We start from the raw sequence: 15,770 nt of genomic DNA, 5'->3' as shown, positions 1-15,770 counted from the left end.
ACATGAACACTTTTTGTTTCCCCTTTTCTCTTTTGATTTCATTAAAGAAACAACTTAATGTTTCTTTGCAAAACACTATACATGTTAAGAACATCTAACCCGTCTCTTGAATGAATGGAAGTTAATCACATTATAAGGCCAAGTTGGACAAGAAAAAAAAATCTAGGATTTAAGGCCTTACTCATTCAAGTATATCTTAACAATTGTGATTCTTACAGGAGAGTGACACCAAATATATTCACTAGCCTTTTATTATTATTATGTATGTTTGAAATTGAGTGTTTATATATATAGTAGGGTGTATCATAATACACCAACAAAATCCAACGCTAAATCGGATTGTTTTGTGTCAGTGGCACAACAAAAATTTGTGCAAAATGTTACTTTTAGCAGTGGTTCAAAACCACCACTAAAGTATGAAAAACAAAAAAAAGGATGCGCCGCATTGTGCCGCACATCTGACTTCCGTCCGGTCCGACGAAAGGGGTTCGATGATACCCCTTTTGTGTGTGTGTGTATATATATATATATATATATATATATATATATAGGAAAATGAAAACCTCTCTAATTGAAAACGCTCTCAAACCTCCCCAATGGATGTTTTATTGGATTTTTTGTATTTTCTTTTTCAAAATGATAACTATACATATGGGATCTATATGCTTGTGTTTATAGGAATAAGTTTTTGGAGCATTTGATTCCGATAAATGGATAGGTTTTTATAATTTTCAAAATCAATGTCATACAATTTTCATAAAATTTTTAGGCTCCAAATACCATTTTTTCTATAAAAAAATCATGATCAAGTGTTGATTTATAGTAAATGAATCAGGCTGAACACATCTGTACGGTGAGAATTTTGAAAAAAATACCAAAAAAAATCATTGGTAAAGTTTGGGAGGGTTTCCATTGGTGAAGTTTTCATTTATATATATATATATATATATATATATATATATATATATATATATATATATATATATATATATATATATATATATATATATATATATATATATAATTCCTTAGGTCCTAGTTTTCGTTAGGTCTCGTTAGGCCCCATACAAATATCATAGTTTCAAGTACTTTTTTCTCACATCTAACACCTTAGATGTGATCTATAGGTTTTGTTTAGTGGAAACCGACTTTTGGATCGCCGGAATCTGACCGGTATATAGGTTTTTTCCGGTGATCCAAAATCAATGGCTATAAAGGTACCAGTTTTTCCCAGATCATAAAAATATATTTTGTCATCGAAAAAACATGATTCAAGAACTGATTTCTACTAAATCGAGCATGCTTAACATATCTAACGGTTCAGATCTATCATAAGTCACTTAAAATCTATGGGGCAGACCGAGAAATGGGGCCTAATATGTCAGTTGTGTGTGGGTTAGTGCCTGGTGCTATTGAAGAAGCCAAATTATATGAAACTAATAAGCTGAAAATCATATGTTAATTTTTTTTTTAAATTAACTCTTATGGATGTGATCTACAATCTTTAGTGAGAAAAGAGTTTTGAATCATATGATTATGACACATAAGCCGGGTGCTTAAAAAAAATCATTTTTTATAGGCAAGCTGAGGTTAGGCAAATCCCCACGGCTTATATAATCGTACCATTGGGTTTTGAACTTGCAACTTCCCAAGACTCTTACCAGACAATGGCTTCAAAAATTAATGGCCCACAATGTATAACTCAAAAAATCATATTTTTGGATCGTAATAACACAATCCAAGGTTTGATCCTTCATCTATATGGTCAGATTAAGTTGATAAAACTTAACCTATAATTTCCATCTCAACAGTTCCTTATAATTTGTTGCCTTCAATACACCAAATATTAACCCTATATATATATATATATATATATATATATATATATATATATATATATATATATATATATATATATATATATATATATATATATAGTTACATACCCTTTATTTTTAATGACACAAGGGTGTTGCAACTTGCAAGTGCAGATGTCTCTTCTAAATTTGTTCAGAAGTTTTATTACTTAGAAACACCTAGCTGAAACTTATTTGGATAAGTCTAAACAAAATGATGAGTTAAGAAATTCATGATTTTAAGGGATTAAAATTTGTGTGATCTTGGGGATAATAATCATCAAGACAAAATGCATCTTATATGCTGAGAGAATGTGTGTAAACCTCGTTAGGAAGGAGGTATTGGTATAAGGCATCTTGATGAGGTCAATTGAGCTCTTTTGGCTAACGGAGCATGAAAAGTTGCTAGTAAGAATCCTAATTTATGCCCCCAAGGACTCTGCTCATTTTAGTAGGGGCGACTTGTGAATGTCACCAAGTTGACAGGATGTCACAAGTTCGAAACCCACAAGTGGTGTCCCTAGCCGCAAGGCTGAAGTTGGGTGTACTCCGGTGGGCATAGGGGACCTTAAGGGTTTTACTAACCGGAGGCCAGCCAAAGTGCAGTAAGGTGATGTGTGTGTGTGTGTGGGGGGGGGGGGGGGGGGGTTCCTTTGAATTATCCAAAAAAAAAGGAAGCTTGATGTTGGTTCAAATAAAATACTTGCAATTAAACAATCTGTGGTTTGAATGGAAGAAAGGTCGTATGTCATGGGGATGGAAATAGATTGAGAGGGGAGTTGATGTTATAGCAAAAGGTGGGCAGTGAACATTGGGATTAGGGGTGTCAACGGGTCGGGTTGGGTTCGAACCCAGCGAAACCAGACTTGGACCAGATTTTTGGGTATAATATCAGGTTCAGAGCCTGGTTTAATCGGATCCACTATAAGAAAAACCATACTGAGAGCCAATAAGAACTACATGAACATAACCTGGACCATACCTACTAAAACCATATTTTTTTTATCATTTTTACATTGAAAATTTGTGGGTCTTAATCGGAAGTCTGGTCGAGTCCAGGTCTGTTATAAAATTTCACAAACTATACACAGGTCCATTTGTTAATCGGACCTTCAGGTCCGGACCTGGGTCTCTTAATCGGGTTTTCTTATTTATCACCATACCCAAACTCTATAGGGTTTGGTTCGGGTCAGGTCTGGGTAAACCAGACCCATTAACACCCCTAATTGGGATTGAGTAAGAGCATCGAGTTATTGTGTGATGCTTGCGTTGGCTATTTTTTCCTCATTTGTCTCTTAGAGTGACCTCATGAGTAGGGATGCACACGAACTGGCTCATTTACAGGTTAAAAGATCAGGTGCAATATGATTGCACAAATATTTGTGCATTATGCACCTGATCACCCTCTGTCTTTGGGACATGGCCCGTCAGTTGTGAGGCCCAAGGCCTGATGGAGGGCAATCAGGTGCTTAATGCACAAATTTTGTGCCATGTGATTGCACCGGATCCCGACTCCATTTACAGGCACAGATGAGATTCAGGCTCATGTACGAGCCCGAGTAAGGATGGCTTTTTTGAAATAGCATGGATGTTTAATTAGGTTTTTAAGGTTTTTTGTGTTTTTCTTTTTAATTAGCATGAGGTATGAATAATGAATGCTTGATTTGGGGGGTTTTATTTGATCTTTTTTATTTAGCATAAATCTAGACTTTCTTTTAGGACTTTGGGTATTGATTTGGATTTTTTCAAATGACATAAATATACAATTAAGGTTTTTGGACTTTTTATCTGTCATTTTCTTTTTAATTATCATTAAGCATGATTCTATTAATAAATGCTTGATTTTGGTTATCAAAACTATGAATCTTTAATTTTTGTTAGGATTTTTGTCTTTTTATTTTGTGTTTTTAAATAATATAAGTATTTAATTAGTTTTTTTTTTTCAATGAGCATATCTATGAATGATGTTTGTTATGATTTAATGTTTTTGTTTGATTTTTAAGGATGACATAAATATTCAGTTTATGGTTTTAGGATATTTTTGTGTGGTTTTTTTAATTATCATTGGGTATGACTCCATGAATATTTTGTGGTTCAATTTTTGGTTGGACTATTAAGGGTTTTAATTAACTAATCATAAATGCATAATTTATGATGTTTCAATTATGGTTTAGCTTTGTTTTTTTAGAATGACATAAATGTTTAGTTTACGGTTTTAGGGTTTTTTATTTTTTTAAATTCTCATTAGGCATGAATCTATGAATATTCCTGATGTGATTTTTGTTAGAATATTAGTTTTTTATTAATTAGCTTAATTACATAATTTATGATATTTGTAGTAATAGGGTTTTGATTTTTTTTTTAGAATGATATAATGTTTAGTTTATGTATTTAGTCTTTCTTTTGTTTTTTCTAATTCTCATTAGGCATGCAAGGGTCTGCCTAACCCCAGCTTGCCAATTCAAAAGAAAAAAAAATGTGATCTTTCTTTTGGGTAGTTTCTCATTGAACTTCACTGTACTTATTTGCTTAAAACAAAAGTACATGTAAAAAAAAAATTGTTCCCTTTTGATATTTTCGTGCTAAATTCACTACGGGTATGTTCCTTTGGATCACATGAGATTTACTTCCTCATTTGAATAAAAAAGTGAATCTCATTTGTATAAGCAGAGCTTCCAAGCTTTATGAGAGGTTGGAAGTATGGCAGGTTGAGCCAGCGTAACCAAGTTTTCTGTTTTAGATAGAGAAAGATGGGGTTAGGTAGGGATGGCAGTGGACTGGGGGACAACAGGCCCCCGCCCCGTCTCGCCCCATTTGGACCGGGGATGAAGGGCATGAAACAGGGATGAAGGTTAAAATCTATTCCCGTGCCGGGATGAACTTACGCTTTACCCCGCCCCACCCCATCCCTGTCTCAATCTCCGCCTTGCCCCGCCCCACTCCATCCCCAATCCTTCAAGGGATGACTATAGACCTAGGGAAAACGGGGCCCCACCCCACCTTGCCCCCGTTTGGACCGGGGATGGAGAACATGAAACAGGGATTGAGGCGGGGGTGGAGGTTAAAATCTATTCCCATGCGAAGATGGAGGCGAGAATGGAGGTTCAGATTTTGAAACGGATCCCCCGCACCGGTCCACTGCCATCCCTAGGGATTAGGCAGACCTGTGCCAGTTATACAACCATATACCATTGAGTTCAAACTTATGTGCACTAACTGCTCCTGCCATACGTTGCTTTGAGTAATAAATTGAAAAAAATTGATATTAACTTAATAAAATATTTTTTAAAAGTGAGACTTATACATTTTATTGATCATATTTCACACATTGCACAATTATCGATATTATCTCAAGATATTAAAAAAATAATAAAAGCTTTAACTTGTCACAAGATATTTCATATATTTGATAGTTGTAACTAGGGGTGTTAACCAGTGGGACCGGACTGACCCAGACCAAACCCTATAGGATCCGGGTATGGTGACAAATAAGAAGACTTGATTATGATCCGTATCCAGACATAAAGGTCCGATTAATACATGGATCCAGGTATAGTTTGTGAAATTTTATATCAGACCTCGGCCTGACCCGAGTTCCGATTAAGACCTGCAAGTTTTCAATGTTCAAATGATAAAAAAAAAATATTATTTTACCGAGTATCACCCTCGGGTCTGGTTCATGTAGTTCTTATCGGGTCTGGGTATGGTTTCTGTTATAGTAGACCCGATTAGACCTGAGTCCAGTCTCGATACCATACCCAAAAATCTGATCCAAGTCTGGTTCTTACCTGGGTATAAACCAAACCCGACACGTTGACACCCCCTAGTTGTAACAAGATCCATGACATGCCCCACTAGACTCAAAAGAAAAATAGAAAGCACGTAAAGCAACAAAGAAAATAAGAAAAACCTAAAAAAAAAAAGACCAAAACCGCAAACAGGCCCTACTCTCATATACAGTCGTGTCGTGTCACTATATTAAGTATAATAAAAATTTAAACAAAAACTATTGCGTGTCCTGCGTCCTAAATCCGTGTCTATGTGACATAAAATTGGACTAATAGGAGCGTTCACTATTTTTTTCTTCTTTCTCTCCTTTGATCAACCAAAACCATATTCTGAATCTCTTTGATCCCTTCATCGTCGTCTCCCTCACCACCACCACCATCACCACCACCAAGCAAAGCAATGGCAAACCCATGGGTACTGACAAACCCACCGGAAAACCCGTCGGCGACGAGCCTGATGGAGGTCGACCTGACCATCGTCTCCGCCAAGCACCTGAAGAACGTCAACTGGCTCCACGGCGACCTCTCCCCCTACGCCGTCGCCTGGATCGACCCCGACCACCGGATCCCCACCGGCGTCGACCCCTCCGGTGGCACCAAGCCCGTCTGGAACGAGCGCCTCACACTCGCCCTCCCCCGCCCCCTCGACCACTCCTCCCTCACCATCGACGTCCTCCACGCCGACCCCTCCTCCCACCTCACCAAGGCCCCCCTCGTCGGCTCCGCCCGCCTCCCCCTCAATGACGCCGTCGCCACAGGCGGCAGAGACGGCTCACCCCGCCTCGTCACCCTCGAGCTCTTCCGCCCCTCCGGCCGCCCCCAGGGCAAGATCAAGATCAAGATCGCCATCAAGGAGCGGCCATTGCCCCCTCCGCCCGCTCTCTCCCCGCCGCCACCTCCGCCCGCTCTCGCCCCGCCGCAACCGTACTTCCTTCCGCCCTCCCAATCGACGGACTTCCGCGGCTACACCTCTTATCAGTACGTCGATCTCTCTTATCCGAGGCCGAATTACTGCCCTGGTTTCTACACCCAACCTAGCACTTTCCCTCCTCCTCCTTCTCCTCCTCCTCCTCCGCCGCCGATGTTGCCTGACTATTACAATCGAGGCGGGTATCTGTCCGGCCCGTCTGCGCCGTTCGATTCCTCCCCGTCTTCCTCTTCGATGTATAGTGTCAATTATGGAAACGGGGCTCAGAAAGGGAAAGCGGGAAAGACTAGTTTCGGGCCTGGGCTGGCGGTCGGGGCGGTTGCCGGCACCTTTGCCGGGCTTGCTCTAGAGGAAGGGATCAAGCACGAGGAGGAGATGGCCGCGGAGCGAGCGGAGAAGGATCTGACGTCGAGGGACAGGTTCTCTGACTACCATATTGATTACTGATTAGGGTTTCGGAGGCAGAGTTTGAGGTAAATCGTCTATAGTGGATATCAATTGGTTCTGCAATGTACATATTTCGATATGGGACTTCGGTTGGTGATTACGCTTGTACTTAATTCGGTTTCTTTGGTAAGGATGATGGTTTGCTTTCTTCCCGGTTGAAATTGATGAGTTCTAAACAGATTAGATGACACGAATTGCCAAAGATTGTTGTTTAATGTTTTTTGCCTCTTTGCTGTTGTTTCATTTTACATCCGCCCCTTCTTTCCTTCTCTGCTATTTGTTATGAATGGAATGCTTCCTTCTTTATGATTTTTGGTGAATGCTGAAGGATGAAAATGTTTAAATCTGGGCTTCTTGATGAATTGTGAGTTTGGTCACTGCCTATTAAATACATAGTTGGAAGCAGTCCTTTGTCTTTGTGCTTTTCTTTTTTTGGTCAGTTTGCTTCAGTCATCCTTTACTGTACCATGTGGTGGTGGTTATTTTGCTCCGTTTGGGAGCTGGAGATGCGAGGGGAGATTGGGAGTTAATAAATGCTAACTACGTCATTTATCCTCATTGATGTTTGGATGAAGAGAGCGGAGATGGGCCTTTTTCTACTACATCCTCACAAGGATGTGGTTGATAACTCCGCTCTCATCACCCATTTTCTTCTCTATTCCCATCACACCTCTCATCGCCCCTCCAACACGGCTCCCAACATGAGACTTTTGTCAGGGTATTTTATGTGAGAGATTGTGAACATTATGTATTTGATGCATGGTTGGTATTCTCGGGACTCGGTACCGTATCAGACACATGCAACTTGGCGACTCTGACGAGACAACTCAGTGACTCGGGTGAGTCAAGGTTTTTATTTAATTTATTAAAATTGTATAATATATATTTTTATAGTACAAGAAATTTTAAATTAATATATGAGTGTGATTTATTACATATAATAATATACGTAACTTAAAAACATTATGGTGACAAATATCGGTAATATTTTCAAAATATCACAGAAAAATAAAAATATGTTAGTTCATTATTTTAAATTGTACAATGACATGATATTTTCCAAATATCATGATATATTTAACAAAATATAAATTTACTTAAGATATTTATGTTCTACATTTACAAAAATGTCATGATATATTGATGTTACTTTGAGATATTTTGTTAAGTCTGAATTTACAAAATATAAATTTGCCAAATATCATGATATATTGACAAAAAGTAAACAAGACTCGGTCGAGTCAATGACTGATTCAGCTTGACTCGGCCGAGTTTGGTCCTAACCGAGTCATACACTTTTTCTAACTCGGTTAGGGCCTGATCCAAGCCAACATGGGCGAGGCAAGAGTTGACTCGCAGAGTTTGCCAACCATGATTTGATGCACTTGGAGTGGGTTTCACTAATTGGCTCATTTGAAGGGTATAACTCTTCATTTGTGGCATGTATATTGTTGGAAAACATGGCAAATTCTGATCTTTAATAACCTATATATATTGATTAATAATGTTTGTTCAAAATGATATTTTTAATAAAATCATATATATCGCAAAATAAATACTACTTCGATCGTTAGCTATATTGAAACAACCCTTCATAGCTGATAGATGCATCATGCCATGTTTTTAACAAGGATCGGTGTATGGTCATCAAATTTTATGTACATGATCATGACAAGATGAAGTAATAAATTTATAAAAATAGTTTGGTAATAACTGAGCATAATCACAAATATGAATAAGTCATATATTAGATGATGTGAGTCAATGAAACTAAAAACATCAAAAATTACAAACTACCATATACATGTAGTCCCATATTGACTTAAGTCATAATGATATTCAACAAAAAAAAATCAGAACTTATTTGGTTACACGTTTTATAGCTGATGACCATGTGAACATGAACATGCCATGTTAGCATGTATGTGAATATAGTAATGCCTCAAACACGACCAATGCAACCAAGTGAAATATTTTCTTTTTAATATACATGGTATCATGAAACTATGATGAATAGAGACAAAATTGTAATGATTTATAACCATTGACTTAGAAAACCATTTAATAAACATGAGACATGCCCATCAATGTCATGGGATGATAATGTATGAAGATGTGCAATCAAACATGACTTCTTAATCGAACCAACTAGTTTCAGCCATGATTAGAAAAAAACAAAGACTCTCAACAAAGTAGTTGATTAATACCTAATTAAATTGACCTTAACAAAGCATATTATGCACAAATAAATTGAGCAGGTTCGAGATACATACCTTTTACCGAGCAACACTTCACCATATATGTCGAAGGAACAAAGAAGGAAAATACATGATCAAACTAACTTTTCTTCAGTTATCGTCAAGAACTAAACTGGACTCAAGTTTTTTTATGTCCACCCTTGGTTTGGAAGCAAACCCAATGGGGAGACTTTGGGGTTGCCTCTTGACTTAATTGCACAAGGCCACCTAGATGAATTTCAATAATTCTCTCAAAAGTAAGACCCCTATTTATAGTGTTAGGGACCCTCTTCTCTCATTAAGATAAGGAGCCCCATTTTATCTTATCTCCAACCACACTTTTTAATCCAAGCTATACTCTCATTAGGTAATGTTAATTAACAAGATAAGACTCCTTAAATGGTCCATTTGTCATTATTGGTTCCATTATCAATGATCTTTATATGGTTGATAATGTCATGAATAAAAATATTTGTTATTATATCATTGCTCCCTCTCTTGATTCATGTTTGAATACATCACATGATGATGTATATTTATGGCACTTAAGATTTGGACTTAAGTATTGGAAAGATGCAATGTCTTTCATCTTTAAGCTTGATACTTTGATAATCATTTTTTTCTTTATCCTATTTGTGAGCCATGCATTTATGAGAAGGTGGTTCATGCTCCTTTTCCTAAAGCAAAGCATAACATAATTTTTTTATAGGTTTTCATGCTCTATACCAATATTTGTGGTCCTCTTATTTTTCAAACAAAATCTTGTAAGTCCTATTTTATCACTTTTATTGATGATTATTTACAATATAACTTAACTTGATCAATTTATACATTATAAGAATTTTGTGGAGAAGCAACTTGAGAAATCCATTAAAGTCTTAGATCAGACCGTGGTGGTGAGTTTACATCAATTGTATATAAAAACTATTTTAAGGAAAATCATATTATCCATCAGACTCTAACAGTCTAACTCCTCATACACTTCAACAGAACAAAGTTGCTGAGAGGAGGAACAAAACACTTATGGATATGGTACATGCTATGATGAGTCATGCAAACATCCCTTTGAGTTTTTGGGAAGAAGGAATTCTTAATGCTGCATATATTTTATATTGGATTCCTTCAAAAGTTATTGGTAATACACCTAATTAGCTATGGACTAGTAGAAAGCTAGATGCATTTAATTATCATTGATTTCAAGTCCTCCAGTGTGGTCAACAATTCTCTCAAAATTGTATAACCCCTCCTCCATCTGGTTGTAACCCTCTAACATTGTGGAGATGGTGAGATCTCATATTTGAGGTGTAAGAAGTCAGTCCATGGCTTGTACATAAGGCCCACCACCATTGTTCCATTAGTCCTCTATCTAACAACATAAGAATTAAGATCTTTCACCCCTAGACCAACTTGATTGACCGGTGCTTGAACCAAGTCCCAACAAACAAGTTGGTGCTTACTACCCCAACTAAAATCCTTGAGCCATCTAATTTATGATTGATTAAGTAAAGTTATATTGTGAATACTCATCAATAAAAGTAATAAATTAGGGCTTATGATATTTTGTTTAAACAGTAAGAGGACCACGAATATTTCTATTTCTATGAAGTATGAACAATCTATAAAAGATTTCTGCTGTACTCTGCTTTAGGAAAAGGAGTATGAACCATCTTCTAGATCTTAAGTGCCATAAATATACATCATGTGATGTATTCAAACATGAATCAACAGATAGGGCAACGATATAAGGAAAAATATCTATCTATATATATATATATATCAATCATATAAAGATCATTGACAATGAAATCAATCATGACACATGGATCATTAGCTAACTTATATCGCAAATATACACAAATTTCAGAAAAGTGATGATAAAGTCTATTACAGACTACAGTAAGAAGCTTCACTAAAAAGGAGGTTCTTCTTAATGTCTGCTGCATATAGAGCATCCCCGAGTTCAATGTTCAATTGCATGCAGTTTTAATGTGATTTATATTAATATATGATAGTAAATATACATATGTTGAGTCAAAATCATGATTTACCAAATTGGTTCTTTATAAATGATGCTTTTAAGTCATGTTTATAGAACTTATAATTGTTCGACATTATTTTTGGTATCTCTAAAATCTCTACAAAATTTTGAGGAATCTTATTTATTAATTAACATTACCTAATGAGTGTATGACATGGATTAAAAAGTGTGGTTGGAGATAAGATCAACTGAGACTCCTTTAGGGTCCCTAACATTATAAATAGAGGTCTCACCTTTGGGAGAAGTATTGAAATTTATCTGGGTGGCCTTGTGCAATTAAGTCAAGAGGCAACCCTAAAGTCCATCCCATTCCGTTTGCTCCTAAACCTAGGGCAGACACAAAACGAATCCATTAGTTCTTGATGGCCGCTCAAGAAAAGTAAGTTGGTCTAATATTGTGTTTTTCCTTCTTTGTTCATTCGACGTGTGCAGTGAAGTCTTGGTGATGAAATGTATGTCTCTCAACTCTATTTAATTAATTTGTGCATAATATATTTTATTAGGGTTAATTTAATTAAGTATTGATCAACTACTTTGTTGAGGGCCTTCTTTTTTTACTCGTGGCCGAAACTAGTTGGTTCAGTTAAGAAGTTGTGCTTGATTCCACAATGTCTTCATACATGTATCACCCATGACATGTATGGGCATGCCTCATGTTTATTAAACGGTTTTGTACAAGTTACAATTGCATGCAATGATATAAAATTGTTCATGAACAAAACAAAATTTATTCACTCAAATATCCATGGATTTCATTAAAGAATTATTCAAGGCCATACAAAAATCCAACATATATACCTCGAGGAAGTTTTGTTTTATTCAAATGCTTGGTTTGACTGGTGAATACTTTCATCTTTTTCATCTTTAAAACCTTTAGGAAGATTAGGTTCCTTGATAGATCACAAACTTGATTAATATAATCTAAAAAAGTTTGTATAGCATTTCAGGGTCATCTGCAAGGGCATCATCATATTGAATCCTTTTCTTTCCCCATTAAATGTCATAAGAAATACAAGCCTTAATTTGTTGGTTGTAGACCTCTAGCAAGGCATTTCCTTTCTACGATCACAAACTCAAATCATATATAAATGGAATGCCATAAAAAATAATCAAGAGTTGTATGATGAAGATCATAAGATTGAATATTGGTCCATACTTTGCAAAGTGATGGTATGTTAGTTGCTGAGATGACAACATCAACTGTAGGCATTCGTGGAAGGTTATTATTATTAGTTTTTTTTTTCTAAAAGCTTTCTCGAACCTGATATTGATTTTTTGCAGAGTGCTATATAAGATGGCATTGTCTTGTTGGAATATGATGTGCCATTGGTGCATGGTCTGTACTTCTGGAAGTTGTGTGCATGTGTTAGTTTAAGTGATGGAATTCCAATGCCTTGGGGATTTGGAAGAGTATATTTTTCGACTGAATGTTAATTTTAGGTGCTGATGGTATTTCTGGATTTGGGCCACTGCCTCCTTGTTCTGTACTCTGGTTCATACTAGGCCGATCAATGCAGAATACATACACATCTGTTGTCAGACGTAATTTTGAATTGTTTTTTCATTTTTTTTCCTTCAAATTTTTTTCTTCATAAAAAAATTTTGTATTTTGCGTTGTACTTTTTACCAACATTTAGTTTCTTATTTCAGATTTCTTGAATATAATAGGAAAATTTTGGTATGTATTCAACATAACCACATTTAGCCTTTTATCTGGAATTTTTGCTACATAGTCCATCCTGCTGTATAGGACATTTTTTCCACTCATAAGCTCAATGGTGGATGGACAGTATTGGTTGCAGGGTTTATTTACAAAACTTTTTGTGGTGGTTTGAATTAGAAGCATGATTAGGACCAAGATTAAGGGGTGGTGGGAAACCAAATAGGTGGGAAGTTCATGGAGCAAAACCAAATAGGTTTGGCCTATCTGATGATCTGGAGTTTTGAAATAATTTCGAAAAAACACCAGAAATTCATGAAAATCCACTATCATGTTTCATTTAGTTGGTTTTCATTTTCCACACACACACACACACACACACACACACACACACATATATATATATATATATATATATAGGATAATTTAAGAAAAAAACCGTCAATCACTGAGGGGAGTACATCCAGCTTTGACCTTGCGGCAAGGAATGCCACTGGTGGGTTTTGAACTTGTGACGTCCATCAACTTGGTGACATTCACAAGTTGCCCCTACAAGATGTGTGAGCCCTTTACTTTTAGAAAAATGATTCGGCATCCTCACAGTCCACAATGTATACAAGTACCATGAGGTCCTTGTGGGATGAAGCAATGGACAATGAAGATGTCAAATCACTTTCTTGAAGTGTTTTGACAGATCACCTGATCTGTCCAATCTAAATCTGACACCTAGTCTCTGATATGGATCTTGCAGTACAATCCAAATTCAGAGTTCTATGTTCGGATACCTCCATCAACATTTGTACAATTCTGTATTAAAATCCGGATAATCTCCAAATACATTTAAGCTTTTCACATATTATACACATGTTTTCAACCTGTTTTTACCAGATCCAATAGTGCCGCATAAAAAAGATTCTAATGCACTTCATCAGATCAATTTTTGGATTCGGATAATTGTGATCCAATAGTGCCGCATAAAAAAGATTCTAATGCACTTGGTTTAGGAAGAGGGAGTCTCACCTAGTAACATTTAAAAGTGGGGGTTAATACGAGTCAGATAGATTTTTTCCTACTTAGAAAGAGAGATAGGGGTTGTTGCATCGATTGTAAGGTTATACCAGGAGAAAGTGTAGCTACACAACATAGAGTCTTAATTTTAGATCTTAGAATTAGACAATGCCGCAAAAGGGATAGACATAGGATAGATCCTAGAATTAAGTGGTGGGCACTGAAAGGAGCTAAACAAGGAATGTTTGTAGAGCAGGTAGTTAAGGAAGTTGATTGGTGTCTCGAAGAGGATTCAGAATCAATGTGGAATAAGATAGCGGGTGGTATGAGAAAAGTAGCTAAGGAGGTATTGGGTGAGTCTAAAGGCGGTGCACCACTAGGTAAGGATACATCATGGTGGAACGAGGATGTCAAATTAGCTATTAAGGTTAAAAGAGAGTGTTATAGAAATCTAAGTAAGAGTCGTGATAATGAGAATTTGGAGAAGTATATGATAGCAAAGAAGGAAGCTAAAAAAGTTGTTCGAAACGCGAGGGCTAAGGTTTATGACAAGTTGGATACCAAAGAAGGCGAGAAGGATATTTATAGGCTTGCAAAGATGAGAGATAGGAAATCGAAGGATTTGGGTATGGTTAGATGTATCAAAGATGAAACGCAAAGGGTTTTAGTCAAAGATGAGGAGATTAAGGAGAGATGGAAAGATTATTTTGATAAGCTATTTAATGATAGTCATGCTCAAGATCTTGGAGACTTCTCCATTCCTTTTCATGAGATAAATCGTGACTTCATGCGTAAGATTCAAAAGAAAGAAATTGCAGAGGCTTTGAAGAAAATGAAATCAAGAAGGCAGTTGGCCCAGATGATATACCTATCGAGGCTTGGAAATGCTTGGGAGAGAAAGGTTTAGAATGGTTGACAAATCTTTTTAACTTGATTTGGCGAACAAATAAGATGCCTAATGAGTGGAGGAAGAGTACTTTGGTGCCTTTATATAAGAATAAGGGTGATATACAAGATTGCACAAACTATCGTGGTATAAAACTCATGAGTCATACTATGAAACTTTGGGAGAGGGTGATTGAGTCTAGGTTGAGGAAGGTTGTCATGATATCGGAGAATCAATTTGGTTTTATGCCTGAAAGATCAACTATGGAAGCTATACATCTTCTTAGACAACTTATTGAAAGATATAGAGAGAGGAACAAAGATTTGCATATGGTTTTTATTGATTTAGAGAAGGCATACGATAGAGTACCTAGGGACGTTCTCTGGTGGACAATGATGAAGAAAGGTGTTTCTCTCAAGTACATTAGTATAATTAAAGATATGTATGAAGGAGTAGTAACCAATGTCCGCACTTGTGGAGGGGTGACAACCAATTTTCCGATAACGGTTGGGTTACATCAAGGATCCGCTTTAAGCCCTTTCCTATTTGCGATAGTGATGGATGAGCTTACGAGATCAATTCAAGAAAATGTACCGTGGTGTATGTTGTTTGCTGATGATATTGTTTTGATTGATGAGTCTAGAGCTGGGGTTAATGCTAAGTTAGAATTATGGAGACAGACATTGGAAGCTAGAGGTTTTAAGTTGAGTAAGAGTAAGACTGAATATATGGAATGTCGGTTTAGTAAGCAACGAAGTAGGGATGGGAGTGTAGTGAAGCTTGGTGAGCAAGATATACCGGTGAATGATTATTTCAAATATTTGGGATCCATCATTCAAAAGTATGGAGAAATTGATGGAGATGTAAATCATAGGATAAAGGTTGGGTGGATGAAATGGAAAAGTGCTACTGGAGTGCTGTG

General features: G+C 36.7%; 1 protein-coding gene across 1 annotated transcript; it reads left to right on the top strand.

The window, feature by feature from the left end:
• Positions 1-5,981: 5,981 nt before the first annotated feature.
• Positions 5,982-7,221, top strand: LOC149821477 (uncharacterized). Its single transcript, XM_089983478.1, has one exon. The coding sequence runs from the start codon at positions 6,045-6,047 to the stop codon at positions 7,017-7,019; it is 975 nt and encodes a 324-aa protein (XP_089839604.1). The 5' UTR covers positions 5,982-6,044; the 3' UTR covers positions 7,020-7,221.
• The last annotated feature ends 8,549 nt before the right edge of the window (positions 7,222-15,770 follow it).

Source organism: Nuphar pumila, chromosome 12, assembly GCF_984573655.1.
Source record: "Nuphar pumila chromosome 12, dmNupPumi1.hap1.1, whole genome shotgun sequence".
Taxonomy (NCBI): Eukaryota; Viridiplantae; Streptophyta; class Magnoliopsida; order Nymphaeales; family Nymphaeaceae; genus Nuphar; species Nuphar pumila.
The sequence above is the reverse complement of the archived record's forward strand: the minus strand, read 5'-3'. Positions and strand labels throughout refer to the sequence as shown.

What these genes read in the sequence shown, in the direction of transcription:
- LOC149821477 (XM_089983478.1), top strand. Translation starts at nt 6,045, where the DNA reads ATGGCAAACCCATGGGTACTGACAAACCCACCGGAAAACCCGTCGGCG.